Source organism: Tenrec ecaudatus, chromosome 6, assembly GCF_050624435.1.
Source record: "Tenrec ecaudatus isolate mTenEca1 chromosome 6, mTenEca1.hap1, whole genome shotgun sequence".
Classification (NCBI taxonomy): Eukaryota; Metazoa; Chordata; class Mammalia; order Afrosoricida; family Tenrecidae; genus Tenrec; species Tenrec ecaudatus.
This window is the reverse complement of record NC_134535.1, coordinates 171,891,759-171,919,096: the sequence shown is the minus strand read 5'-3', so window position 1 is coordinate 171,919,096 and position 27,338 is coordinate 171,891,759. Positions and strand designations below refer to the sequence as shown.

The 27,338-nt window shown below is 49.3% G+C and overlaps 1 protein-coding gene across 8 annotated transcripts in view; it reads left to right on the top strand.

Moving 5' to 3' along the window:
- The first annotated feature begins 856 nt into the window (after positions 1 to 856).
- The window catches only part of PRTFDC1 (phosphoribosyl transferase domain containing 1), a 118,264-nt gene continuing 91,782 nt past the window's right edge, over positions 857 to 27,338 (top strand). For 6 of the 8 annotated variants that reach the window (XM_075552518.1, XM_075552516.1, XM_075552521.1 and 3 more), the window contains exons 1-3: positions 857 to 950; positions 13,140 to 13,246; positions 18,485 to 18,668. In XM_075552518.1, the coding sequence (XP_075408633.1) occupies positions 903 to 950; positions 13,140 to 13,246; positions 18,485 to 18,668 (339 nt within the window). In that variant the 5' untranslated portion in view covers positions 857 to 902. Of the gene's footprint in view, positions 985 to 11,450; positions 11,602 to 13,139; positions 13,247 to 18,484; positions 18,669 to 27,338 lie in introns of those variants that run through there. The other 2 variants (XM_075552517.1, XM_075552522.1) reach the window with 2 other exon arrangements.

Below are 27,338 nucleotides of genomic sequence, written 5' to 3'. Positions count from 1 at the left end.
GCTTGTGAAGTGTCTGGCGAGGGTTCCGAGACTAAGTCGAAAGGGAAACCAGGGCCCTTGGCGAACTGACCGAGAACGAGACTTGCTGTTGGGCGAAGACTGGATTAGAAGTTGCACTAAGCAACAGGTTTTGTTTTTTTAAAAAGCATCTTTGAAACCAGGAGAGCGTTTTGTTTAATTGAGTCTGAAGCAAGTTTGAACCCTGTGTTTTTGCCAAACCGCTAAAGTAGACAATTGGCTTAATTTTTTTTTAATGGAAGACCCTGATCCTAACCAAGCCCAGATCCTACAACTACGTTTAGGGCCCCACGTGGACTCAATCGCACCCATCTTTCAAACTCTCCGACGAGGAGCGGAGAGGGGGGGGGGGTTGAAAACACACTCCGAATACTTTTAGTGCACGCGGCAGTAGTGAAGGACGTCCTGAACGGCAGATGTTTGGGCGGGTTTCTGGGGATCTACAGGCGCATCCACGTTTGCCGAAGGGATGCAAGGAGACGTTCGGCTGCGTCGGGTCCGAGGGCTCGGGCAGGCGGCGCGACCCTGCGAAGCTCTCTCTTCCTTTCTAGAAGCCGACCCCCACGGCAGGGTCCCGGCGGGGTCCCCGGCGCGCAGACAGGCCTCGGGCGGGCGGGACGGGCGGGGCGCGCGGCGGCCGCTGGAGACGCGCCCCAGGCCTGGGCTCAGGTGGAGCGCGGCGCGCCAGGGCAGCTGCGCCCCAACCCGCGCCCGCCCCGAGTCCCCTCCCGCCCCCCCCCCCCCTGCGACCCCGGCGCGCCGCTGCTTCCCGCCGGCTCGGCCGGGGCGGGGCGGGGCGGCCCGGCCCACTCCCCTACGCCTGCCCCGCTCCCTCCCCGGGGCCGCGCGCGCCCATCTTCCCTTCCCGCGTTCCCCGGAGCAACATGGCCGGGAGCAGCGAGGAGGCGCCAGACTACGGGCGAGGGGTCGTGGTAAATGCAAACCTGCCGCCGCCGGGCCCGAGGCGTGAGCTCCCCGCGCTCTCCCTTCCCCACCCTCCTTTTCGATGGAGTGCCCGCCACCCACTGGGTGCGGGCGCCCGCCGCTTTGTTCGACCCTCTTTGGGGAGCGCGCGCTCGCCAGACCCGGCCCTCTCCTCTCCGCCCCCTTCCCTTCGCGACTCCCAATCCGCCCGGTACCGACTTCTTCCCGGTCTTTCCCCGCTGCTCCCGGGCCCGCTCCGCGCCTCCCCGCCCCAGGGGACCGCTACTCCGGCGCGCAGCGTCCCCGCTCCGGGCGCACCACTTCTGGCCCCGGGGATCCACCTCCGGGTCCGCCCCGGGAGCTGCTCTGGGGAACCCCCCTTTCTGCGATGTGTGCCCCTTCCCCGCTCCCCCAGCGCCGGCTTCCTCCAAGCCGACGGTTCTCAAGCGCAGCTAGGAAAGAAAGGGGGCACGGAGTTTGAGCTTGGAAACTTGATTCTCGGGGGTTCAGAGGACTCTTCTATGGAACCTCTGGGCGAGCGAGAGCCCCGGGTGTACGTCCGCTCTGTGATGGGGAGAAACCTCAGGCTGGCGTGTTGAGAGAATTGGTGGTGGTGTTGGCGGGGGCTGGGGGGGGTGTCTCCAAAACAACCTGAGCGGGACAGGGAACATGGGATGGTGAGGTCCCAGAACAGTGCCTTTTAACCCTGGACATCCCGGGAAGGGTCAACCAAGAGGGTGCTTTTCCAGGACAAACGGGCTCTTGTCTTCGGTGCCCGGGCTGATCAGCCAAGAATGGTTTCCAGCTGAGAGCACATCCCATTCGTGTTGACCTAGGACTGTGCTCTATGGGCTTTCAATGGTGGTTTGTTTCAAAGCAGGTCACCAGGCCTTCAGAATTGCCTCTGCGTGGAGCGGAACCTCTAACCCTAGAGAGCAACTGAATGTTATCCTTTGTATCAGAACCCACTAACTTCAAGTCCATTGCCCCTACAGAACGGAGGTCAAACTGCTCCTTGGGTTATCTGGGACTGTCAGTCTATGAGTGCACAAGGCCTCCTCCAACACCTCGGAGGGGCTGGGGGTTTTGAACGGCCCACCTTGCTGTTAGCAACTGGGTACTTAACCAACTGCACCACCGGGCTCTATTTTACATCAGAAAGTGGCCATGCTATTAGTGTGTCCGATTTAATGCAAAATGTTGCTGAGGCTCCTGGGGGTGTGCGTGTAACTTGCTACCCATTAAAGTACTGCTTTCCGAGCTCAGGCTGCAGTTCAGATTCTGAGTGAGTGAGTGGGTGGGGAAGGCAACATCCCACATGGAAGCAGATGAGTTGCTCCATTGCTAGGTACAGCAACAGGACCGACCCCCTTCAGAATCTTCCCAGGATGAGGGGTTCCGTTGCATCTTCATGCTACAGCCCTGCCCCGTTCGAGGCAGGACCCTCTGCTCTGCTGAGCAAGGCAAAGGCTCGGTCTTCAGGGAACTTACCTTGCAGAGGAGGGAAGTAGGCAAGCTGGGGAAAGATTATAATCTAATTCACTTATTCTGAAAGTGATGTGTGCAATGAGAAGGAGATGAGGTCATGGGAGAGTGTGAAGTGGGGGATGGGGGGCATTGATTGGCTCAAGTGGTCCAAGAAGCCCTGTCTTTGGGGCCCAGACAAGAAGGGTAAGGAGGAATTTTCCACCTAGAAGAACAGCACTCCAGGGCAGAGGCGCTCAACACCAAGTGCAAAGGACACTGTACAAAAGAATGCAAGCACCTGAAGCATTCTTCAACAAAAGCAAACAGCAGCCTCGCTGCCCCAGGGAGAGTGGGCCACTAGAGGGTGGGTTAGTGGGAGCAGGACGGAGAGTGCCAGGATAACCAGTAAGTTCCATTCTGGATGTGCTCAATCTGCAGTGGCTCTGTGGTCACAGGGGAGGATACACTGCAGGCAATTTGGAATTCCTATTTGTCTTTCAGGAGAGTACACAGATTTGCAAATCAATGGCTAATCGAATTGTTGATGATTGACAGTGGGTGAGGCTGCCCAGTATACATGAAGAAATAGAGAGATAGAAGGCTAGACAGGCCCCCATGAAAGAGTCGGACACGGAGATGGAAGACAAGCCCTCCCATTTAACTATTATAGAGCTGTTTGTAATGAGCCTTCAAAACAACCAGTCTCACCACCCACAAATCGCAGCCGTCAAATTCATTTCAACTCACAGTGACCCCGTGGGACAGAGAAGAACTGGCCCCTGTGGGTTTCTGAGACTAACTCTTGATGGGAGTAGAAAGCCTCATTTTCCAGGAGCAGCTAGTGGATTTGAACTGCTGACCTTGCGGTTCACAACTGAACACATAATCTTCTACGCTACCAGGGCTCCTTCATCTCATGGTCCTCACGGCCACAGAGTCGATGATGATGCGTAGTGTGATTCTGTGTAGACACGGTAGAACTGTGCCTGTGGGTCCCTGAGACTGTGACTCTTTAGGGAAGTGGAAAGTCTTGCCTTTATCCCATGGAATAAATCTTGATGGGAGTAGAAAGCCTCATTTTTCTTCCAGGAGCACCCCAGTGGTTTCAAACTGCTAACCTTGGGATTACCAGCCCAGTGTCTAACCACTACGCTACCAAGACCCCTCGGTCTCCAGATGGTGTAGTTGACATAGAAACATTCGCATGATACAAGAATCCAGAACAATGACCTTGCCGCCAAGTCTAACGCACTGCAATCTCGGGTGTGTGAGAGCAGAACTGCGCTCCACCAGAGTCCTTGGTTGTGATCTTGACAGCCGGTTGCCAGGCTTTTCTATGGTAGCACTGCTGGGTGGGCTTGGACCAGCAATCAGCCTTTCTGTTCATAGTTGCGAACAGCCCAAGAACCCGTAATACAATACTAGGCACTCTTGGGAAGCACGAGGTAGATGCATCCACACAGATAAGAGGCGTAGGCCGTTAGAACGTAAAGACAAATGACAGGCACTGGGTAACCTCAGCTAACCGTTATAAAATGAGCCCCTTTGCAGCCAGAGTTCCAGCTTCACTTAGGAGCTGTGTGATCCTAGGAGTTCACCTCTTTCTGCTGCAGTTACCTAACCTGTCAAATGGGGATTCGCAAGAGTCTCTGCCTGCTGTGAAGATGGAAGACATTTGTGACAGTGCTGGGCACATCCGTTTCGCTGCCATTGAGTCAATTCTGACTCACAGTGACCCAAAGAACAGAGAGGAACCGCCCCGGCGGGCGTTCGAGACTATACCTCTTTTATGGGGAGAGAAAGCCTCATCTTTCTTCCTTGGAACAGTTGGTGGTTTTGAACAGCTGACCTTGCGGCCAGCAGCCCAATGCATAACCACTACAGCACAGGGGCTTTTATGACCGCTCTTGCTATTCTGATGTCTTGGTATAGCTACACACTCAGAAAATAAATGGACAGAGCCTACATACCAAGCTGTTAAACAATGCCAACCAAGGAGTTGGAGGTGAGAAATACTTAACATTTATACATCTTAAAGCTTGGTCTTGCATTTGTAATCAAAGGAAGGAAGGAAGATGGATATTTTGACCCAGTGAACAGTCAGAGGTGCCAGGTTTCAGTGGGTTGAGTGATGAATGGGACAGGCAAGAAGACATTGCAATTTGCATCGAAGGGAAAGAAAAGATGGACTCAGCACAAGAGGCTGCACATATTGTCTTGACTGGGGGGAAGGAGCCAGTGTCCCCCGAGAAGTCCATGAAACCTGGAAATCCCTGCCAGAGAATGACCACAGCAAAACATCTAAACTTCCTGCCATCAAGTCAGTGCCGACTCATACCGACCAGCCCTACAGGACACAGGAGAACTGTCTCTGTGAGTTGCTGAGACTCTCACTCTTTACAGGACTAGAAAACCCGTCTTTTTCCCCAGGAGCAGCTGTTGGTCTTGAACTGCTGACCTTAAGGTTAGCGGCTGAACTCATAACTACTACGTCACACAGAAGGATGGGAGAAATGAAGTTAATCATGCACTTGGACGTCAAGCTATTTTGAGTTAGGAAGAAGAGCCAAGGGAGTAGGGAAGGAAACGGGTTAGTCGAGGTGACAAGGACTTGCCTGTGATGTGGCCTCAGAGCAGGAGGCACGGTGACCCCGTGAAGGGTGCCAGGAGAAGGGAGAGGGAGAGAAGAATTGGCAGCCGCGGCTAAGCCGCGTGTGGACAAGGAGTCCGTGAGGAATGGAATCAGGATGCCATTTTCCTCAGTAGAACTTGAGATAGACAGGTTAACCTCACGTTAGATTTAGGCAGGTAAGGGCAAGTGCAGCATTCTAGAAGGTTCTGGAACCTCATGACTGTTTCGGACCACGCGGGAAAGGAAGCCGTGATAAGATGATCAGTATAGTGAGAGCAGGGAGCCCTCAATGGGTTGAAAAGGAGAAAATCACATGCAAGTTGTCGTCTAAGGGGAGAAAAGGGGTCAGGTGATGAGGATGACCACGAGGAGCTCTAGAGCAACATGGAAGCGCCGAACTGCTCGCGGAAAAGTTTGAGTCTTGCCCTCCCTCCAGTGCTGCCAACGGGAGAAAGGCCTAGTGATCCACTCCCAACCAGCACGGCCCAGGGAACTGGGTGATGACAGCTGGCTCACAACGGCACCCACGCTCCACCCTGCCCACGTGCTCCTCCTGGCAAGTCGGTTCCGACTCACAGCAGCCTGATGGACCGCAGCAGGAAACACTGCCCAGTCCTGCACCATCCTCAGGATTGTTCTTAAGTTTGAACCCACTGTTGCAGCCACTGTGTCAGTCCGTTTTGTCCAGGGTCTCCCTCTGGTTCACTGCCCCTCTCCCAAGGAGGATGCCCTTTTCTAGGGGCTGGTCTCTCCTGAGAACATGTCCTTCTGTCGTCCTTGAAACCTTGCCATCCTGGCTTCTAATGGACATGCTGGCTGGATGGCGTTTCCTGAGTAGACATTTATTCCTCACAAATCGCTGAGGTAGGTCTGTTATCAGCCCTGTGTTAGCAGGGGGAAGAAACAGGCACTGGGAGAAGAAATCACTTCAGAACATCCCATGACTCACAAATGGCAGAGGCTGAAGTTAACGCCAGCTTTTCTGGCGACATCTGGACCCTGGACTCTCAGGAGGACTTCCTGATGTGGAAGAGTTGAGGGTGGTTCAGCTGCGTGACTGCATCTCTCAGGGAATAAACAAGGCGTTCGAGGTCAGGAAGCTCTTGGATGAAGTTGTTGGGAGACTCCATCATTGGGGTAAACCACCCCAGGGGTCCTGAGAGGAGGCGGAGAAGAAACTTCTGAGCTCATTAGAACTTGGCAATAAAGACAGTGACCGGAGAACTAAGCACAACATGAGAAGTCGTGTTGTGCTAGGTGCCCAGCTGGAGAAGGGATCCCTAAGATGACCCTGGCCCCCAAATGGCTTTCAGTCTAACTGGGAAGGTGCGGCATTAGCAGATCAATAACATTAGATGGTGTGTTAGTCTGGGTTGACTAGGGAAACAAATTCATTGACACTCATATGTAAGAAAGAGCTTTATATCAAAGAACAATTATAAAGAAACAGCCCAGTCCAGATCAAGTCCACAAGTCGATATTAGTCCACATGCCTGATAGTAGTTAATGACGTCCTCTTTAAACTCACGCAGCCATGCAATGACACTAAATGCAGGGAGATCACAGGCCAGTGGATGGAAAGTCTTGTGGATCCAGTGGTGGTGGAAGCATCTCACTGCTGGTGCAGGTCTCCGCATGGCTCCTCCAGCTCCAGGGCTCTGGCTCCATCAGTGTGTCTCCATGTGGCTTGTCAACAGGAATGTCTAACAGAGAGTATGTGTCTCCCACCTCCAGTGAGGAAGACAGGAGTTCCCAGAATCCTCTGGAGAAGGCCATGCCCACACCGAGGCATGATTGGCTATGACCTAATTGACAGACTAGACTCCACCCCTTCACTCAAGTTGACAGGAGGTTATGTAATGCCACAGATGGTAAGGAAATGCTAGAAATGTGAAAGACGAGATCCAAACCCTGGGTTCAGACACTGCTCAGGGATGGTTGCCACTTGGTTTGGGGTTAAGAAGTCTGCCAGACCCTGGGGGCACCCGGCTTTCTTCAGGGCTGCCTTCTCATACAGCTTATGAGACTCAGGAGAGGAGATTTCTCAGACTTCACCTTCTCTTTATTGGTGATCACTATTTCTTGCTATATTTCCCTCTGTTCCAGTATTCCATTGTCTTGCTTCCTTCGGTGACATAGAGCATTTGTGAAGTATGGGCTTGCCCTCGCCCATCCAAAGCATCTTCCCTCCCTTCCACCAGTCCTCACTGGACGTCAGCTACATGCCAGTGTTGTACACAGACCTGAAGTTGGAAATATGAGTAACACATCTCCCTGAGCTTGAGGGCGGAGAACCAAACAAGATTACTTTCCAGGCGCTTCCAAAAGCAGTTTGCTTTTGTTTTCTCTTTTCTCCGAAGCTTGAGCCAAAGAGCCATCGTCCGTACTGACACAAGCGAGTTAGGTCGCAGTAAGCGAGGAGAAACATCTAAACTAATGTTGGTTTTCTGTTGTGGCCTGCTTTCCGCCTTCCATCCTGGAGATGTGGCGATAGTAAAACATAATGGCAGAAACATGATGTTCCTGGGTTGTCGGGAGCCCTGGTGGTGTAGTGGCTCAGGCGCTGGCCTGCTAACTGCAAAGGCAGCCATCTGAAACCACCAGCCGCTCCTCGGGAGGAAAGCGAGGCATCCCACTGCGGCACAAGGTCCCCGTCTCAGAAACCCACAGAGGTCATTCCACCCGGTCCCACGGAGTCGTGACGAGTCAGACTTGACTCAGTGTCCCTTATGGTGGATTTTGAGAAGGGGTCCCTGGGCTGGTACATAAAGTTAATGTGCACAGCTGCTGATTGAAACATTGGGTCATTCCAGGCCACCCAGAGGTGCCTCCGAGGAAAGGTCTGACAACCTGCTTCTGAAAATCAGCCCCCGGAGCACAATCCCCACTCTGACACACAGAGCACCGGCCGGCAGGAGTTGAAATCGACTCGTTGGTATCAGAACCTGGGGCTCTTCTTTGAGGGAACCACCTCCCACCATCATTCTAAATATGGGGTTCTGGTGTGGGCCGCCCTCCTTCCGTGGCTCTAGGACAGTCCCATTGGATCAGGTGTTGTTCAGGCCTGGAAATCTTTCCATCAGAGGGAGGGAGCCCAGAGACTGGCTGCAGCCATGGTTACTGCCTCAAGGATGGAGCGAGGCCCCCAGGGTGGGGCTCCGCAGCCACGAGGAGCAGAGAGTAGATTTTCAGATGTGTTGCCCAACGATTTTTTCTGGAGAAAATCTCTATGCAAAAACTATTCTAAGCAAGAAAAAAAATGACTTAGGTTTTCGATGTGAGCTTTTCAAATGAGGAAAGGAATAGGGCTTAGTTCTGGGGGTGGATGCTGGATAACAGCTCAGTGAAGGCATGTGTCACTTCCCTGGTTTGGAGATGTTTTGCCGCTGAACAGAGACGGCATTGTTCTGAATAAACTCAGAGCACTTTATCTTGATTCTGAAAATATTTAAAGACTTCTTGGGGTTTTTTTAAGTAGGTGGATAACATAATTCCAGAATTACCACTTCCATCCCTCCAGGTTTAGGGCTATTTTGCAACGACGTGTGTGTGCACAATTAAAAGTGAAAATTGGAGAGCAGTGGTTCCTTTATCTCTAATTGTCTCTGTTCTCAATAATGAAAACTTCGGAACTTGAGAGTGTTATGACTTTGGTAGCTTGACTTAGGGTATTGCGATAGTTTATTGTGCCAGCCTGGCCGATAAACACAAGTAGGATTAACTGAAGGGCAGAGGGATAAATGGCTCGGTGAGCCTCACCTTGGTTGTTCTGTGCCTCAGTTTAAAGGGGTACACTACCTGTGGGATGCCCAGCCTGTGGACTGTGTCACTGCAAGTTGAGGTCCCTTTAAGCCCACACGATTGGAATGTTCATCTCTGGAGCTGGGGACTGACAGTTGATGACAGTTGGGACCTGCCTTGCTGTTTGCTACCTGGGTATATATAGCCCAGCTCTCTCTACAGAAGGGGACTTGCAACTGGCAGCTCTCAAGCCTTAAAGGACTGCTAGTGTCTCACTACTTTATAATTTAACTGTGAATTTCTTGTATTATCTGTCTGTATTATATCTATCTGAATTATATATCTATCTTTATAAATATATTTATATATAATTACTAGCAATCTGGTTTGTCTCTCTAGAGAACCCTGTCCGTTACAGGTATTTCTTTAGTTAATGAAATAACAGAATGGATCATTTGGAGAGTGCCATTCTCAGAACCTCTAAGGCAGTGGTTCTCAACCTTCCGAATGCCGCCACCCTTTCATACTGTTGCTCATGGGGTGGTGACCCCCAACCATCACATTATTCTCGTTGCTACTTCATCACTGTCATTTTGCTACTGTGATGAATCGGGCTGCCCCTGTGAAAGGGTCATTCGACCCCCAAAGGGGTCGCGGCGACCCACAAGTTGAGAACGGCTGCTCTGAATGGTCAGCATATATTGCATAATTATGGACTCATTACTGACATACAAGTTTTCCATCCATTACTATGTATTTTTCACAAGAGCCTTATCGGGTGGGCATTGACGCTGTTCAACAGCCCAGTCCAATGAAAGGTGGAGAAGTTAATAGGCCCAAGGTTGTACACCTGGGAAGTCGCGGTCGAGCTCAAAGGTGCCTCCAGGGAGGCTGGCATTCTGAGTGCAGCCTCCTTACCACCACTCTATTCGGCCTCTGACCTGTGGGTTGCCATCTCAAAATTACACTTCTCATCTCAAAATTTAGTTCTCATCTCAAAATTCACTAACCAAAAACGTTTGACATCATTCATTCATCAATGTGCTAGGTACGTGATCTGCACGAGTCGTTTTGATCACGACAACAGCGGGTCCCCTAGTTTTTCCTCCTGTGTTTAAAGGAGGAAAGAACTGAGTCCTTTTCCTTCAACTCCACAGCAGTGTCGGTGCGGATGACACTGAGCTCTTGACCCAGGTGAGGTACTACTCTCCGAGTCACCCAGAGCATGGTGGGCGGCTGGGGCTCAGAAACAGCACCCCCACCCTATAGAAAGGCCGCGGAACATGAAGTAAGCAGTGTATGGGCTCTGGATGGGGAGCCAGAAAGTACCGTCCACGTGGATGGCCTCTTAAAGGTCCTGGCTGGGCTTTTACTTTGCCAGAGAATATTTTGGCTGCGACTCACACCTGGCTGGCAGGTTGGGCTCTAGCCAGCAAGAGTGGAGTTGGTGGCGATAGCAGACTGGGGATTCTCAGAGTGGAAGCGAGAGTTAGGCCGTGCGACCTAGCCAATTTGTTGGCAGAAGTAGGACAGATTTGCAGATACCAGCTACCGTTTGCCTTTCAGTCTGCAGAGGGCAGGTCAGCGTTTGTTTGTTTGTTTTTTCTTTACGTTTTCGTCAGCATTTGGAGCTCTGTATTATAAGGAGACAGACTTGAGATTGAGGCTGCGATTCAGGGAGCCACGTGGTTCGTGGTGGCAACTACCATTTATTTGTTCCTTGATTTAATGTTTCTGCGCATTTCATCTATGGCTCAGGTCGCCTTCGGGGCCCCGGGGCGACAACAATGAGTGAGACCCACCACGTCTGCCAGAAGGAGCTAATATCCTCGTGGGAAAGTGCAGGACACAAGCCAAAAAGATACCCACCCACATCACAGCTGGTAGTGGCTGGAGCTATTTCATACAGTGGGGCTGGGTAAGAGGCGAGCGGAGGGCGGGGTGGGTTGGGATTTTATGCAGATGGTCAGGGTGGAGGGAACATCAGAGTGGAGATCAGAAGCGCAGGAAGGGTCGGCAGTGTGGCTGCCTGGGGAAAGAAAGAATGTGTGGGCAAAAGAAAGCGCAGGTGCCAACTTCTTGAGGTAGGCGCATGCTCTGCACTTGAAGGCATAGCCAGGCGCCCAGCGCCTGAGGGGCAGAGTGAGGGCGTGAGGAGGGCCCAGGGATGAGCTGGAGAAGGAGACCCTTCCTGGCTGTTTTGCAGACCCTGGATTTCACTCCGAGGGAATCGCGACTGAACTTGAGCAGCCGATTGCCAGGTTGGGACGTGTGCTTTTTAATGGGCACTCCAGGTACCGTGTGGAGGAAGGCCAGGGTGGAGGAGGAAGCACGCATTCAGCATCTCCTGCATTAGCCTGGGGAGAGATGCTGGTGGGGGGGGCCGGGGTGGGTACCCGTGGGAGTGCTCAGAGATGGTGCTGGTCAACCAGTGAAGGAAGTAAGGGGACGGCCAACTGATGGGTTGCCTATGGGGTTTGGAGGGGAAGACCCAACTGCCCCACGGTTTTGCGTGCGCCGAGCATGCGTGCGCCGAGCATGCGTGCGCCGAGCATGCGTGCGCCGAGCATGCGTGCGCCGAGCATGCGTGCGCCGAGCATGCGTGCGCCGAAAGCATGCGTGCGCCGAAAGCATGCGTGCGCCCGAGGGAGGGAGTTGAGCTTGGGATGGAAAGGAGGAGGGGAAAAGAGAGGGTCCCAGATACAAAAGAGACACCTGACTAGAAGAGAATGCAGAACTGGGAATGACCGTGACTAGACCAAAACCAGGCTGCCTGCAGAAAGGTGTGGTCGGGGGGTTCGGCTCGGAAATCAGGCGGGGTGAGTCTTCTGGGAGGCTTCTGAAGCTTCACGCTGGCTGGGAGAGGGTGCAGGAGTGGCTGGGCGTCCGTTTCCCAGTTAGCCTGGAGTATGTTTCCACCAGAGCACATCTGTTTAAAGCTTCGGCTCTAATGACGAGATGGCACAACACTGCGGACTTTCATCCCAGGAGACATCCACGTTAATTGGAAATTTCAAGCAGGCAGATGAGGCATTTGCCGTTAATACGCTCTACGTAGGGGCTTCAGAAAGCTTGTCGAAAAGTGGAATGAAAAGATAATGGGATTTTCCTATGAACTGCTTTGAAGCCCCCTGTGATAATCCCAAACTAAAAACCAAGCCAAACTCACTGCCATCGAGTCTCTGCTGATGCAGAGTGACCCCTGTGTTAGAAGCCCAGTCTTTGTCACTCGCAGCTGCTGGTGGCTTCAGACTGCCGACCATGCGGATCGCAACCCAGCTCGAAACCATTAAGGCTCCAGGGCTCCTTGTTGTATGCTGAGATCCCCTCTAAATATGAGTTTCTGTCCAGGGTTTCTATACCATCTCATGTGTCAACCTTCTCTTAATATACCCATAGCACATTGCTTTTACTACTGTTATTGACTGCCTTGCTATCTGCTAGAATGAATACCCCAGCTCTCCTATTTTTCAGGGTAAACATAGTGATCAGTGGGCATTGTTCTCCTATATCAATTTTATGATAAATATATTTTCTAAAAAAAAGGAGACTTGATGTTTGATTGGATTTGCATTGGCTTCATAAATTAACCTTGGGAAAATCGACATATTTATAATATTAAATAACTGTCCACGTTCATGGAAATTTCTCCCCATTTACTCAGATGATCTTCTCTGTTCATGATCAAACTTTTAAGGACACTCAGGGTTCCCAGTATAATGCACTATATTAATGCAGTGTAATGAATCACGTATTAATATAATTACAGATCTAATGTTCTTTACAATAATGGATATGCGCTAGCACTTAGATTTTGGGTATAAACTATTCCTACATGCACACCCTTAGCAAGGAGTCCTTGGTGGTGCAAATGGCTAGGTGCCCAACTACTAACAGAAAGGTTGGTGGTTTGAACCCACCCACAGTCGACCAGCCAGGTGGTCTTCTCCGAAGTGCCAGGCAGCTGTGCAGCAAGTAGTTGTACTTGGCACCAGGTAGTCGCCACGAGTGAATTGATCCAGTAGCAACTAACACCCATGACCACGTTCCTCCGAACAGCATCAGCAGATCAGCTAGTAGTCACTGGGTACCTTGACTTAGAACATTACAAGTTCCCCCTGGCCTTGCATCCTTGTTGTGTGGTGTTCACTTCAGTGCAAGGCCTTTTATCAGCTCACAGCAGATGAGTGTCCTTACTCCACTTAGCTGTTCATAGGTTGAAAGACTAGCTTAGGAGGCAATCTCCAGGTCTTCAGATTTCTTGCCTGTTTTCAGTCTTGTTCTTTCGCTGTGTGTGCGTGTGCCAAAAAGATGTTTCCAATGGAAAGCCCCATAACGCAGGTCATCTGATTTACAGATTACGGACAGTTGGCCTGGGTATGACTTGGACTTGTTCACATACCCGCAGCACTATTACGGAGACTTGGAGTATGTCCTCATACCTCACGGCATCATCGTGGACAGGTGAGCGGGCTTTCCTGGGGCGGTCTCAGTCTTGGTGTTGGGCTGGGCTGAGCATACCTTAGGACCCTGTTCTCGAACCTTTTTTTATAGCGGCAGAGAGAAATTATCTAGGATGGTGAAATTGGAATAAAAAGGGATTTATGCGTTAAGCAAACTGCTTGCCTGGACATTTGTTCGAGGGCAATGCTATGGACACCATAACTCTGAAAGGTATTGTGTTAGGCAAGGTTCTCTAAAGAAACAAAACCAGGTCACTTATGATTTTATATATATATATATATATGTATATATATATATTTGTAAAGGGACAGGTTTAGACAGAAAGAATATAACGGCCAATCAGTCCACACAGCAGTACCGAGGGATCAGTTCAACCTCCTTTTGTAGAACAGTTAATATACTGAAAGTCCTTCAACTCATGAGAGCTGCCAGCCCAAGGTCAAGGAAGCAGACAGAGGAGTCTTCCCTCAGGCAAGACAGGCAGTCTGCCTGCAGGCAGCAGACAACGGGTGGGTTAGCAACAGTCGGTTAGCAAAGCAGGCCCCGATGGGATCTCGAACTCCTGCAATGCAGGGCAACAGGATCCACCAGCCTCAAGGTCACACGCCAGCAATGTGGCAAAGCAAGTCTCGAAGGCGCCTCAAGCTTGAGCAACAGGATCTACAGATTGGCTTGCCCACAGGTAGAGCGGCACATGGTTGAGGCAAAGAACTAGCTCAAGCAGCAGCACACTGGTCTGATCACCAGGGCGGAAGAGAGAAAGGGGCAGGCCTTGGAAAGCCATTTATCTTGTGGCCCTCCAATCAAGCTGTGACCTGATTAAACTCCACCCACAGGTCCCTTTTGGCCTAGCTGGCACAATAAGCCTACCTGTCACAGGTCCCAGAAGCCATGCATCATATGTCACAGTGTCCCGAACAAACTGATAAAAAATGGGGTTTGATAAGACATTGCTTCTTGCCTACAGATCTTTGACTTAGCTTTTCACTGATTCTTAAAGGTCCATGGAGGGAGAGCTAAAAAGTGAATTTGATCTTTCTTTAGGTCCTAAAGTTTAGGACATTTCCCCCAAAGTATGGCTTTTATGGCAAATTTCATTCCTCTGAGATTGAGCTTAATGTCACACACAGGCCCCTCTGTGTACAACTGTTTCCCAGCCAACGGTAATGTTTTGAGAATAGGAATATTTTCCGTTTAAAAACTATCTGCTGTACACTGTTTCTAGAATACTGTGCAAGTCTGTTCTGTTCTATCTACACAGAGAGCCCCTGTGATGGGAAGAGGGCCATTCGCAGCTGCTAACTGAAATATTGGCAGTTCTAACCCACCAGCTGCTCACAGGAGAAAGAAGCAACTTGGTTCTGTAAAGGTTACCGTGCGTCCTGTCGTACAGGCTTGGAACTGGAACATTGAAGTGGTTCAAAACAGATCAGGCCTGGCAGACAGAAATCAGGGCTATGTAAGCATTGCAGGACAGCTGAATCTCTTGCCAGCTGGATTTTAACCTGAGTAAAAAGCTGTGAGTACCTCAGCAAATGTGGATCACCTTGAGACATGGGAACGCCAGAGCCGTTCCTTATGCTCATGTGGAGCCTGCACACAGTGAAGAGGCAAATGTGCAAAGACTAAACGAAGGTGTGTGACAGGCTTGTGTCCTCTCACCATACTTACTGAAATCTGTGCTAAGCAGATATTCAGAGAAGTGGGATTACATGAAGAAGAATGTGGTATCCGGATTGGAGGGAGGCTTATAGTAACCTTTGATAAACAGAGGACACAGCCTTGTTTGCTGAATGTGAGGAGGACTTGAAGCACGTGGTGAAGATCAAGGATCGTAGAACTCAATGTAAAGAAAACAACAATCACACAGTTGGACCGATAGGTAAGCAGATGATAAGTGACGAAAAGATGGGAGTTGTCAAGGATTTTTGTCTTGCTTGGATCCACAATCGGCGCTATGGAAGCAGTGTCAAGAGATCAAACGATGCACTGCATTGGGAAAATCTGCTGCACAAAACCTCTTCGAAGTGTTGAAAAGCAAAGATACTTTGAGGACTGAGATGTGCCTGGCCCAAGCCACGGTGTTTCCAATTGCCTTCTTCGCATGGGAAAGTTGGACGTTGAATAAAGAAGATTGAAGAGTCGATGCGTTTGAATTGTGCTGGAGAAGAATGCTGAAAGCACCATGGATTGCCAAAAGGACGTGTCTTGGAAGAAGTACAGACAGAATGCTCCTTAGATGCAAGGATGGCAAGACTTTGTCTCACCAATTTGGACAAGTTCTCAGGAGAGATTAATCCCTGCAAGAGGACCTCATGCTTGGAAAGGGAGACCCTGGGAAGGATGGCTGGACACAGTGGCTGAACAGTGGGCTCACACATAGAGGATGGTGACTGACTGAGCAGTGTTTCACGCAGTGGTGTGTAGGGTACCGTGAACCGGAACTGATGATGGCACCTAATAACAGCAACACAACAATGAGACAGGTGGTGGTGCCCCACTCAAAGATGGGGGTCGATACGCATTCGGGGTGGTAGAGTAGGCTGCCATCTTTGAGTGGGGCTCGGATCAAAATGTAAGATTCAAAGGTGTGGTTGCTGGCTGTGTGGTGCATGGACTGCCCTGGTTTCTGTGGGCTGTGAGGCCTAGGCCACCTCATTCATCTCATGGTCTTCAGAGTAAGCTCGTTTTCAACCTACTAGAGCGCCATTGTTCATAAAGCATGCCCCTTTCACAGAAGCACCGCAGTGCCAAGACTGTCACTCATGTTTCCACGCACCTGAAGTTTCTACACACAGGTCAGACACTTACGCCTCGCGTTTGTGTGAAAACAAAGATGCTTCTGGATCCGGGATTTTCCCATTGCCTTCCAAGGAGTGATAGGGACGTCTTCACAGAAGTCGAGATCGGTTGGCCTTGGGATAAGACTCTCCACTCCAACCGCTCCTGAGATCAGAACACTGTTTTTTCTGTATTTCCCCTCCATTCTATTCTCCCGAGTTCAGATTTAACTCTGTGAAATAGGTCCACCGCCAAAGGGAACTTTGAAACTTTCTAGATGGTCCCAATTCCCAAGTTACTATCTTTCCACTAATCCCTTTCACCTAAATACTAAGATTTTCCATTGGCTCAGTCTTGTATCTTTCTTGTTCTCAAATTATGGTATATTGTTAAAATCTAGCGTGAAGTTTCTCAGGGCTATGACGGCTTTCACGTGGAATAGAAATTCAGATCCTCAGAGGAACTAGAAGGTTCCGGAGTCAAATAAACTTGGGAAGTGTTGCATTTCCAAAATTGCTCAATTTTCCTCTTGGTGGACTGCATGAGAGGGCCGCGGCATTCGGAAGGTTGAGAACCGCTGCTCTGGTCCAGGATGAGTCCTGAGTGAGGCTGCCCTAAGCCTGCGGCCCACGATCGTGAGAACCCTCTGGTGAACTTGTTACAGTGCGCATTCCTAGGCAACTGAAGTTATGGACATGACGCAGCTAGAACACCACAAAAAAGCATTTCCCCCGTAGATGACCAAATCCCAGTCCATGCGGCCTCAGTCATACTGTGTTCCTGAACACGAGAGTGGGTGGCACTCTGTCCAGGCTGCCTGTCACATAGGCAGCATGCTGTAGACCCATGACAGATACAGCCCAAGTGCTCGCTTACTCCCGCCCCCCCCCAGTGTGCCACGTACCTCAGTGTGCCACGTATCTGCCTCTTGAGGGGGACCTCTGATATTAACAAGAAAGGAGGCATATGGCTTATGTTTGTGGAAGCCCAGGTTTCCATTAGCAATACGCCTGACCAGTTGTCCTTACATCTCTAAACGCTGTGACTTTGTTACCGCGTGCGCTCTTAAGTCAGTGACTGCGGTGGTCATGGCCTATCAAGAGGTCATCCTGCATCTCAAAGCAAGTGCAGTTCCTCGGATGGACGCTGTTCACCATGCGTGCGGCCGCGGAAACTGTAGCATGTGAGGTGCTTTACTTTTGTCTTTAATGCCACCTTGGGAGAATACCCAAGCAAGTTTACTTTGTATCTTTAGATAGCTTCATTTTCGTTGAACTGTGCATCTAACATACAGCACCTCAAGATTACATGTAACGCTTTAAGCTTTTAAAATTCACATGTTACCCTTTGATGGTTACTTGACATTTTTGCCCAAACACTAAAAGCAGTCACTTCCAGCCCCTGTGGACTCGCCAGGAGTCTCTGAAGCCCAGTAGGCATCTCAGACTGTGTCGATCCTTACAGACGCAAGTTCCTTACATCCCTATCTAGGAGGGATGGTGGCTGCCACCTGCCCGCCTTCACCAGTCTCCTAGAGATGGGTAAGGTGAGTGACGCACTCCCCAATTCCTCCACCTCTGCTCTAAGATGAGCAGACAGTCACCACACAGCATCACGGCGTCACTCAGGTGAACAGACAGGCTCTGTGCCGCCAGTGCGAGGAGGGCATTCGTGATCTCAAGAAGGACATAGTTGATGGGCTGATACGCAGTGTGTTTTGCGGAAGGCTGGGGAGGACAGTGAAAGCCCACAGCCCATTTGCAGGATGTGCAGGTGACTTCAGCCCCAGGTGAATCCCCTCTGACCGTAGACCAGGGATGTGAGTAGCTTCGCTCTCTCTCAGAGAGAGTGCACCGGAACGTGGATTGTTCCAGACATACTCAGGTTAAAGTTTAACCTATCATTTGGTCTCCCTTTGGCCCATTTGAAATTTGTTCTGGTTTTTAATATTTTCTGCTTTCTTTTCTATTGAAATTTCTCTCGCTTTTAATTTGCTGTTGTGATTGATTGTTTGCGTGTCTGGGTATGTTTTTCTGTATGTGAAACCAGGATAGGTAAATCTAGAGAGACAGTAGCTGGATTAATAATTTCAAGGGAAGTTGAAGGGAAATGGAGAGTGAATAACAATGAGTATAAGAAAAAAGAAAATGTTCTAAAATTGTGGTGGTGAGGGATTGCATACCTCTTACTGTGATTGAACTGTGTGATAGGTGAATGTTAATGTCCATAACACTTTTTTAAAAAGCGGTGTGTTTTGAACATCTTCTCTATGTCCCATCTTATAAAGGTCTGCGCTGTCTGTGGGTTCCCCGTATCCCGAGTCCTCTCCCACAGTTGTCTGCATGGGGTGGACTGTCTACTGAGCCGGTCACTTGGTTCTGGAGGGAACCAAACACCAGCAGCTGAGTTTCAGTCAACCTGTCTCTGATCCTTTTCTCCACCCCCCCCCCCCCCCAGGATTGAACGGCTGGCTAAGGACATCATGAAAGACATTGGGTACTGTGACATCATGGTCCTGTGTGTGCTTAAGGGAGGTTACAAATTTTGTGCTGACCTGGTAGAGCACCTGAAGAACATCAGCCGAAATTCAGATAAATTTGTCTCCATGAAGGTGGATTTCATCAGACTGAAAAGTTACAGGGTAAGTTACTGTATGTGCCAATATGATCCTATGATGTGTGGAATGAGCAATGTTTTAGAACTTAGGTTCCCAAACTCTTTTGGCCCACTGCCCCCTTTCAGAAAAAAAAAAAAAAGTGTCCCTCTAGCAATTCTTTTTTAACGATAGCTCATTATCCAGGATAAAGTGTAGGTATCTGCTTTTGCAGCACCCCATGGATCATTCGAGCCCCCGCCCCCCGGGGGTGGTATTGCCGACTTTGGGGAGCATTGCTGTAGCATGAAAGAGCTAACACTGTTAGGAAAATGAGGACTGTAGGCATACGTCTTTTCCTTTTTGCAAGAATACTGCAATGTGTCATTCAAATCATGGTCTTTGAGGTTAAAAATGTTTTCACATTTCAGGAGTGATTCATGCTTTCTTTTATGGTTATGTCATCATTATTTCCTGGTGCCCAGCCTCATAAACGAGTGTCCACGGGGTTAGGAAAGTCTGGTGAATGGGACGTGGTTTGGGCCCTAGAGACCTGCATGTGGGAGGATGTGCAGCCCAGAGAGGAGGTGTGAGCACTTGTGTGGTCCACAGCTGTGACGTACAGAGTGAGAGAAAGGATGCCTGTGAGACAATTGCTTAGCAAGTTGGATGAGGCAAGATTGGGGAACTTCCAATGGAAGTTGCTTCCACCATCTTCTGGTGAGCTTTCTGCAGCCACCACTGAGCGGGGTTATTTTCCAAAGAGGGGCCTTTGTAGTGTGATGCTTAAAGCATTATGCTGGTGTACCAGAGGTCAATGATTTGATTTCTTCAGCCACTCCAAAAGGAAAGAAACAAAAAAACAGCTGGAATGCTGTTCCCAAAGGAGTCTATAACCCAGGAAACCCTGGGGGGCAGTTTGACTCAGCTCCATAGGGTGGCTATTCTAAGCCCTGGTGGCACTGTGTGTTAGATGTTGAACTGATAGTCACAAGGTCGGTGGTTCAAACCCTGTAGGCACTTGGCGAGAGAGAGATGAGGTTCTTTTTTGCTCATCAAAGGACTTTATCAAAAATCAAAATGACAACCCAGGGAGTGGGAGAAGATTCTTGGGAATCATAAGATTCCCGAGTTAAGAGCATGAACATATGCTTAGATACAAATCAAAAGGACACATATATGTATCATCCTATAAGTATGAAAATATTCAACATGTTTATATAAAATTATGTGAAATATAAAATACATCTATATTACACACATAAAATATAGTTTATATGTACATATGTTTTATAGATTATATGTATTATCCACAGCTTAGCAACAAAAAGACAAATCGCCCAATTAAAAAAATGGGCAAAGGACAGTAAAAAGCACATATGGCCAATAAGCATATAAAAAAATTGCTTAGTGTATTCGCCATGGAAGAGAAACAAATCTGAACTACTAAGATAGCACCTTCAGCTAAAATACCTGAAGACAGCAAACATTGACAAATGTTGGTGGAGCCGTGAAGAAACCGGAAGCCTCCCCCACTACGGGTGGGACTGGCAAATGATAGAGTTGCTGTGGAAGATCATGTGGCTCTTCCTCAGAAAACGAAACATAGCCGTGGGCCAGCAGTTCCACCCCGAGGATACCCTCTGGGTAATAGAACGTGGTGACGTGGCCAGGCACCTGCCCGCGGCGATATTCCTTGCAGCAGTCTTCACAGTAGCTCCCAAGTGCAAACCACCTCCATCCGTGGATAAACAAAATGTGGTGTTAGATTGGGGAATGGAATGCGAGCTCACCTTGGGCGCACGGAAGAATTACGACCAGTTGAGATGCAAAAATGGCAAAAGGAGTTTATTTTTCTAGCTTGAGCTAGGGCTTCCCTCCCGCCACTGCCCAGTGCAGCGGGGACCCAGCGTCCAAAGGGGATCAGCCCTGAGTTCTTTGTTCTCCAGGCTTTTATAGAGTTAGGGGGCAAGGGACAGTCCAGGGTTATTATTCTTTAAATTTATTGGAGAGTATTTCTGGTGCCAGTCTTGTCCAGCAGTAACTGGCCAGTAGGGTTGCGTGTGCCCTCCCGATTGGTCTGCTGATGGTGGGTGGTCGCCTGTTGGACACTGTGTCCCATTGGTCAGCTTGGGTCAGGCTATATCAGGCAGTGGTTTATGTCTGTTCCAGGAACCTGAAACTGAACCTTAGACCCTTCCTAGAAACCGAAACTTGGGCGCACCTCAGACTGGTTTTCCACAGCCTATTCTAGCCCTGACCCAGTTGATCTATACTTGTGCCCCACAGTGGCGCGCGCACGCACACACACACACACACACGCACACACGAGGGCCTAGTACTCAGCCATGGAGAGAAATGGAGGCCAGCAACGGGCTAACTGCATGGACGAAGTTTGAAAACAATGGTGAATGCAGTTAGTCACAGAAGGACGAGTCCGAGAGTAAGGGGAAACATTGCCACAAAATCATACAAAACTATGACACAAAAGACAAGAAGCTATTATTCCTTATGCCATTCATCCATGCACGCCTGGAGTAGTGCTTCGTCTGTAACACATCCCCAAAGAATCCCTCGTCTTTGGTTTCCACACCATCAGAATGGCAGCTTGGCCATCCTCCAGGGACTCAGACTGGGTATCCTTCCAGAGGACCTCTTAGGACGCTCTTGAATTAATGTTGGGCGACTAACCACAGGTTGGCAGTTCAAACCCACTAGCTACTCGGGTAGGTTTTCTGACCCCATGGGGATCCCCAAGAACAGTGTCCATAATCTTTGAATGCTCTCGCTACTTTGAATTTAATGGGCCCCACAGGTCCTGTCAGAAATTGGTTGTTTTTCCCCCCAGCAAAATAATTTTATTTCCTAACACATGGATGTATACATACACGTGCACATCTAGTATGTGCATATCTTGCACATCTATGAAAGACTGCCATATTTTCCAAATGACAATCTTTTTTGGAAGGCGCTTTCCGAAAAAACAAAACAAAACAAACCGACTGCCGATTGCATAAATTCTGACTCATAGAGGCCCTGCAGGCCAGGGTGGAACCAGCCCTGCGGGTTTCCTGGCTGTCAATCTTCATGGGAGTAGAAAGTCTCTCCTTTCTCCGTGGGGACCAGCTGGTGGTTTCAGAGCAGCTGGTGGTGACCTTGCAGTTCTCCGCACAATGAGTAACCCTTACAACACCAGGGCTGCTAAGGCTCCTAAGGAAGAGACAAAGACAAGTGACTACTGAGCAAACTGGTCTGCAGCCATCCACCGATTGCAGAAACCTGTTTAAACCTGGGTTTGTTAACCCTGTGCATATACAAATTGGAAATACACTAGCAATTCTTCTTGTCTTACCTTTATGTGTAGGGATATGTGTATGCAGATGCATATATGTGAACGGGGACCCTTAGCGAGACCTTTTCAACGGACCCTTGTGTAACTGAAAGACTGTGGGGTTTCTACTCCCATAAAGAGTTACAGATTCAGAAACTCACAGGGGCAGTTCTGCTCTGTCCTATGAGGCTGCTGTGAATGAGCATCAACTTGACAGCAGCAAGTCTGGTGTTTTGGTTTGTATAGGAAATAATAAAAATAGGCAAATGTATCAAAACTCGAGTTTTACTGGTGATTACCAATGGGGGGAGGCAAGAGTCCAGGGGAACCATTATTTGTGAAGTAGTTGACTTTTGTTGATGGTGTTGGGAAAGCTGTCAGCGATAGATGATGCGCAACCTGATTCTTGTGATTGATATTGCCAAGGTGCGCACTTGAAAAATGTAAAGCGACACATTTGTGTGTGTCACCTACATTTATGACCAAACCAAACATGAGGTCGATGCTGACTCATAGCTGATCCCCCTTGGACTTCCGAGATTTTAAGTGATTATAAGAGTAGAAAGCCCAGACTTTCTCCCAGGGGACTGCTGGTGTGGTTTCAAACTAACAACCATGCGGGTCCAGTCCAATGCATAAACAAACAAAGAAACTTAAAAAATGAATTAGTGAGTGTTTTCTTTTAATTCACTTTTTAGAAATTTTGTGTAAAATTGGTCTTAATGCTTACCTGTGGTAATTATATAATCGTTTGTCAATTTGAAAGGATTAAGAGTGAAGGGGTGGAGTCTAGCATGTCAATCAGGTCATGGCCAATGTGCCTCTTTGTGGGCACGGTCTTCTGAGGATTCTGGAACTCCTGTATTCCTCCTTGGAGGCGGGAGATAACCTCTGTCGGCTCACTCCCTGGGAGACATTCCATCTGACAAGACACATGGAGCTATGCATAACTACACATCGCTCTAGCATAATAGATATTAGCCCATATGTCCCATACCAATCTATAAAGTCCTCTTTAGACTTATGAAACACATGCCATGACGCCAAATGCAGGAAGATCACAGGCCAGTGGGTGGAAAGTCTTGTGGATTCAGTGGCAGTGGAAGCATCTCAGCGCTGGTGTGGGTCTCCATGTGGCTTTTCCAGCTCCAGGACTCTGGCTCCATCAGCGTAGCTCCATGTGGCTTGTCATCAGGAATGTCTCACAGGGAGAGAGTTTGTCCTGCCTCCAAAGAGGAACACAGGAGTTCCCAGAATCCTAAGAAGGCCGTGCCCCCCTAATTGACAGACTAGACTTCACCCCTTTGCAAGTTAACTGGAAACTATGTAAATGCCACACTCGCCACTATAAACATGAAATTCTATACAGATTTTTCACACTAAGCACGTAGTTAGCTACATCTCACAAATTGTGAAATGTTGTATTTCCACTTTCATTCAATGCAAGCTATTTTCTCTTTTCCCTTGGGACTTCCTCTCTCGCGCATGGGTCATTTCGTGTTGGGCATTCAGAGATATTTCCGTTTCAATTTGTAGTTTAATCCTCTTATTGCAGAAATCCTCCATTGTAGGCTTTCAGTTCTCTTAACTTTGCCGAGGTTGTGACCCACAGTTGGTTTACTTTGGTTAAGCTAACAGCTTTTTAGTGCCTGTCAGCTTGCACAATATCCCCTGAGTTCCTCATGCTTTTCCATTGTCTGGTTCTCTAAACAGTCTGTCTCCCCCCACCCCCGGAGGACCTCTCTCAGAGACACACTGTCTAACACTCATACACCCTGTCACCCCATATTTAAATGACACAACAGAAACACAGGTTCCAGCCAGACCTGTGTAAGGTGGAAATCTGTCAGAGAAGGAAAGCACAGGTATGCCCACTACTGGCAAGTAATAGAAAAGGGGACAGACTGCACCTGCCAAAGGCAGAAAACTGTTGAGTCCCCAAAACCAAGGCATGCCCCTGGAGTTCCTCTTCTCATGGATTCCACTGTAGTTCACAGCCAACATTTCCATTTCTAAAAATCCAGTCATTCTGTCATCATTATCGCCGCCGATGGACAGATATTCAAATCTACCTTCCCCCAGCCCTGAGGAGGACCGTCCTTCACTCCCTTCATCCAGCCACACATCAGGCTGGTATGAACTGAGCTCTTGTCTCACAGCCCTCCCAAGTTGTAGGGCCTGAGGGTGACGCCACCCTTTCCTTCTGACCCAAATGTGCCTCTCATTTATGACCAGGGTAGCAGCGGTCAGCTCCTGAGAGAGAACCTCTACCTGCCCACTTGCTTCCGGCTTTACCCTGTACCACTGATCAGGAGTAGGTGCAAAGAAAATCCGGGCTGTGACGTGCGTGCCACTGTTCCGCCTCCGGAAATGACTCAATGGCTGCAGTCGGGTTAATCTGGAACTGACCCTCCCCGTCCATGCTTGAGCCCTCGCAACAGTCCTGCAGGCACAGACCAATGAAGCGACCACACTAATCAGCACTGCCGAAGAAGGGAGCCACGGGAGCTCAGCCTCCTGAGAGGGTGTGTGGTACTCCGGCACGCCAGACCTACTCCCAGAGCGCACACAGCCCCGAGGCACCGCACCTGTCACTGGCCACTGGGGAATTCTCCCTTTGAACTGTATGGGGCCGGGGAGGGGAAGGTGCAGATAGCAGGATGCTGTGCACTGTTTATTGTGGATGCTGACCAAGGGCTCTATTCCCACCTCCTCACTTGGTCTGTGATTCCTTTGAAATTTAATTCTGTTGAGGCAGAAGGATGAAGGTGTTCTCGCCCCAGCCATTAGCATCCGTAAGCCACTTCAGGACCTCCTGTGCCAGGCGGGTCTGCGTGAGCGGCCGTATGCCCTCCGGGGTTTACAGAGAGTTGGTGCATCCAAACGGTGCGCTCGGCAGCCTATCTCTGGGTTGCTGTTATTCTGTGAAAGTAGTTGTTCTGGGCAGTTTTCCATAAGACACACAGTGAATTTTTTATGAACTGTAGCTGTTCATTTTCTTTATGGTTTTGATATTTGAAAACAGAATCTTTATTTTGTAATCAGGTTAATAAGTACACAGGGAAATGGAGTAAAAAGATTAAGCTACGGGAAGACGCCGGCACCCATTCCAGGTCCGGCCTTATCTCCGACATGGTGGGAAAGGACGGTCCGTCAGGAGACAGAGCCCTGTGCCCCCTGGACAGAGCGTGGGGAGAGTGACATCGGGTTGAATTGTAGCACGTTACACAAAGGAAAAATTCCTAAGTTAAGTTTCACCATCGAGCAGGCAGGAGTGGCCGGGGGGGCTGACATTGATCAGAGGGCCAGGTCATAATCTGGTTCCTCCCCCACCCCTTTCTCTTCCCCTTCCTTGGTCTTTTCACTGATGCCCCCCCAACTCTGACTGGCATGTGTGCCTTCTCCTTCAGTTCCGACCGCAACCCTGCCTCCTGTCTCCCGGCTGCCCTTCGTTAAGAAGACCACGGGGGAGCACAGGCTTTGGACGGAGCCTCCAGGGGTTCGGGTTGGGTCGTGAACCCCAAAGTCAGCAGTTCAAACCCACCAGCTAGCCCTAGTTAGGGAACCTTTTGGCACGTTGTCGTTTGCCCTCCGCTTTGCCCCATTTTTAATTTGTTCTAGTTCAGTCTTTCCTGCTGTATTTTGGAGGGAGGATTTTCTGTTTTGTTATTGTTGCTGGGTTTTTGTTTTGGGTGTGGTTTTCATTGTACCCAATTCAGTACAGGTAAATTTTTCATGACAGTGACTGGATTCCTAGTTTCTGAGGATTATGCGAGGGGAAGTGTAGGGAAAATGGAGAACTAATCATAATGTGTTCAAGAGGGAAGAAAATGTTCTAAAATCACTTGCGACGAGTTGCGATGCCAATTGAATGACTTTTTAATATTTGAATTCATTGAATTGTGTCTTATGGGGACAATATGCTAATAATACTATTAAAATTATGTATATATACATATATATTTTAAAGGTTTTGAGTATTGGAAGCCAAAGGGCGCATTCTCCTACGTCCTGTAGGACCCTGTGTATCAGAGTCCATGCCCTGGCAATAGCAGTGCCAGTGAATAGGAGAGTAAGGATTCAGCCTGCACACACCTGCCTCTTAAGCGGACATCCAATTGCCACATGTCAGCTGTGCCCACGCAGTTTTCTAAAGTTTTCCATAAGCATCAGAGTACTCATAAGGTATTAAAATAATTGAAAAAATAAAGGAATCAATTATGCGATTCTTCTGAACTAGACATAGAGAAAATGCTCTCCTGTCAAGAGGTACGGTGTCAGAAACCCACAGGGGCAGTTTGACCCTGTCCTCATTACGAGTCCGAGTTGACTCGACGACAGTGCGTTTGGTTTGTTTAAATAGCTGCAGCTGTTAGTCGTCAGTAGTACTGTCTTTAGACATGGTGGCCTTACTTGAGAAACTCTGGAAGTTGCAGTAGAAAGAACTTGGGATGCATATAGCATCCTGGATGCCCGTACATTGTTAGACTTTGTACTTTGGGTGTCAGCACAATTTGCCATATTATTTAATGCATATTTTATTTGTAAAAGAATGGGATGTCGGTTATTAGTATATAAGAATTTATTCCCCTCGGGGCCTGATTTTTCAGTCTGTTCTCACCCAAAGCCATATTAGGGTGAGTCAAAAGTCGCTACTGGAGGTCCAGGTCACACCAGCGTGGTTATTCCTGACCCTGCCTCCGTGGTCAGGGGATGGCTGCAGGCAAGTTCTCTCGGGAACACACTTGTCTTAGTCTCTTGTTAGGCTGCCTTCAAAATAATGGTCCGATCCAAATGGTGCCCTCTGAGGGAATCTCTGGGCCGGTGAAAGTGAAGGCAGTGAGGTCAGCTCAGAAGGTTCCGGCCACTGTTTCTACTATTCCGAATGGACCGTCTTTGTCAATTTCAACAAAGCACAGGTGATGACCGCTGAAGCTTGCAGGCCATGCAGATTGCACGGGTGGGAAAAGGCCAGCCAGGTTGTACTGAGGAATGTTTATCCTGCCAAGACAATGCACTTGCTCATTCTTCAGCCAACATGGTTAGGGACGTCCCAAGAGCAGAAATGACACGGCGGACCATCAGGGATTCCATTTGACCTTGGTCCTCTCCGAAGCAGAGGCGTGAGAGAAGGCAGAACCGTTTCAGCACCTTGGGTTTATCTGCTGGAGAACCCGAGGCCCATGTAAATGGGGAGTTGAGATGAGACCTTCTCATAAGGTCAGTGCTGGCAAAGATATATATGTTTCACCCATGGGAAAAGATTTATCCAGGGAGGAAAAAACTCACCCTTTTGGGACCTGGTGGCACTGTGGGTTAGGTACTGTGAGATCAGCGGTTCAAACCCACCAGCCGCTCTGCAGGACAGAAATGGGGCCCTGTCCTCC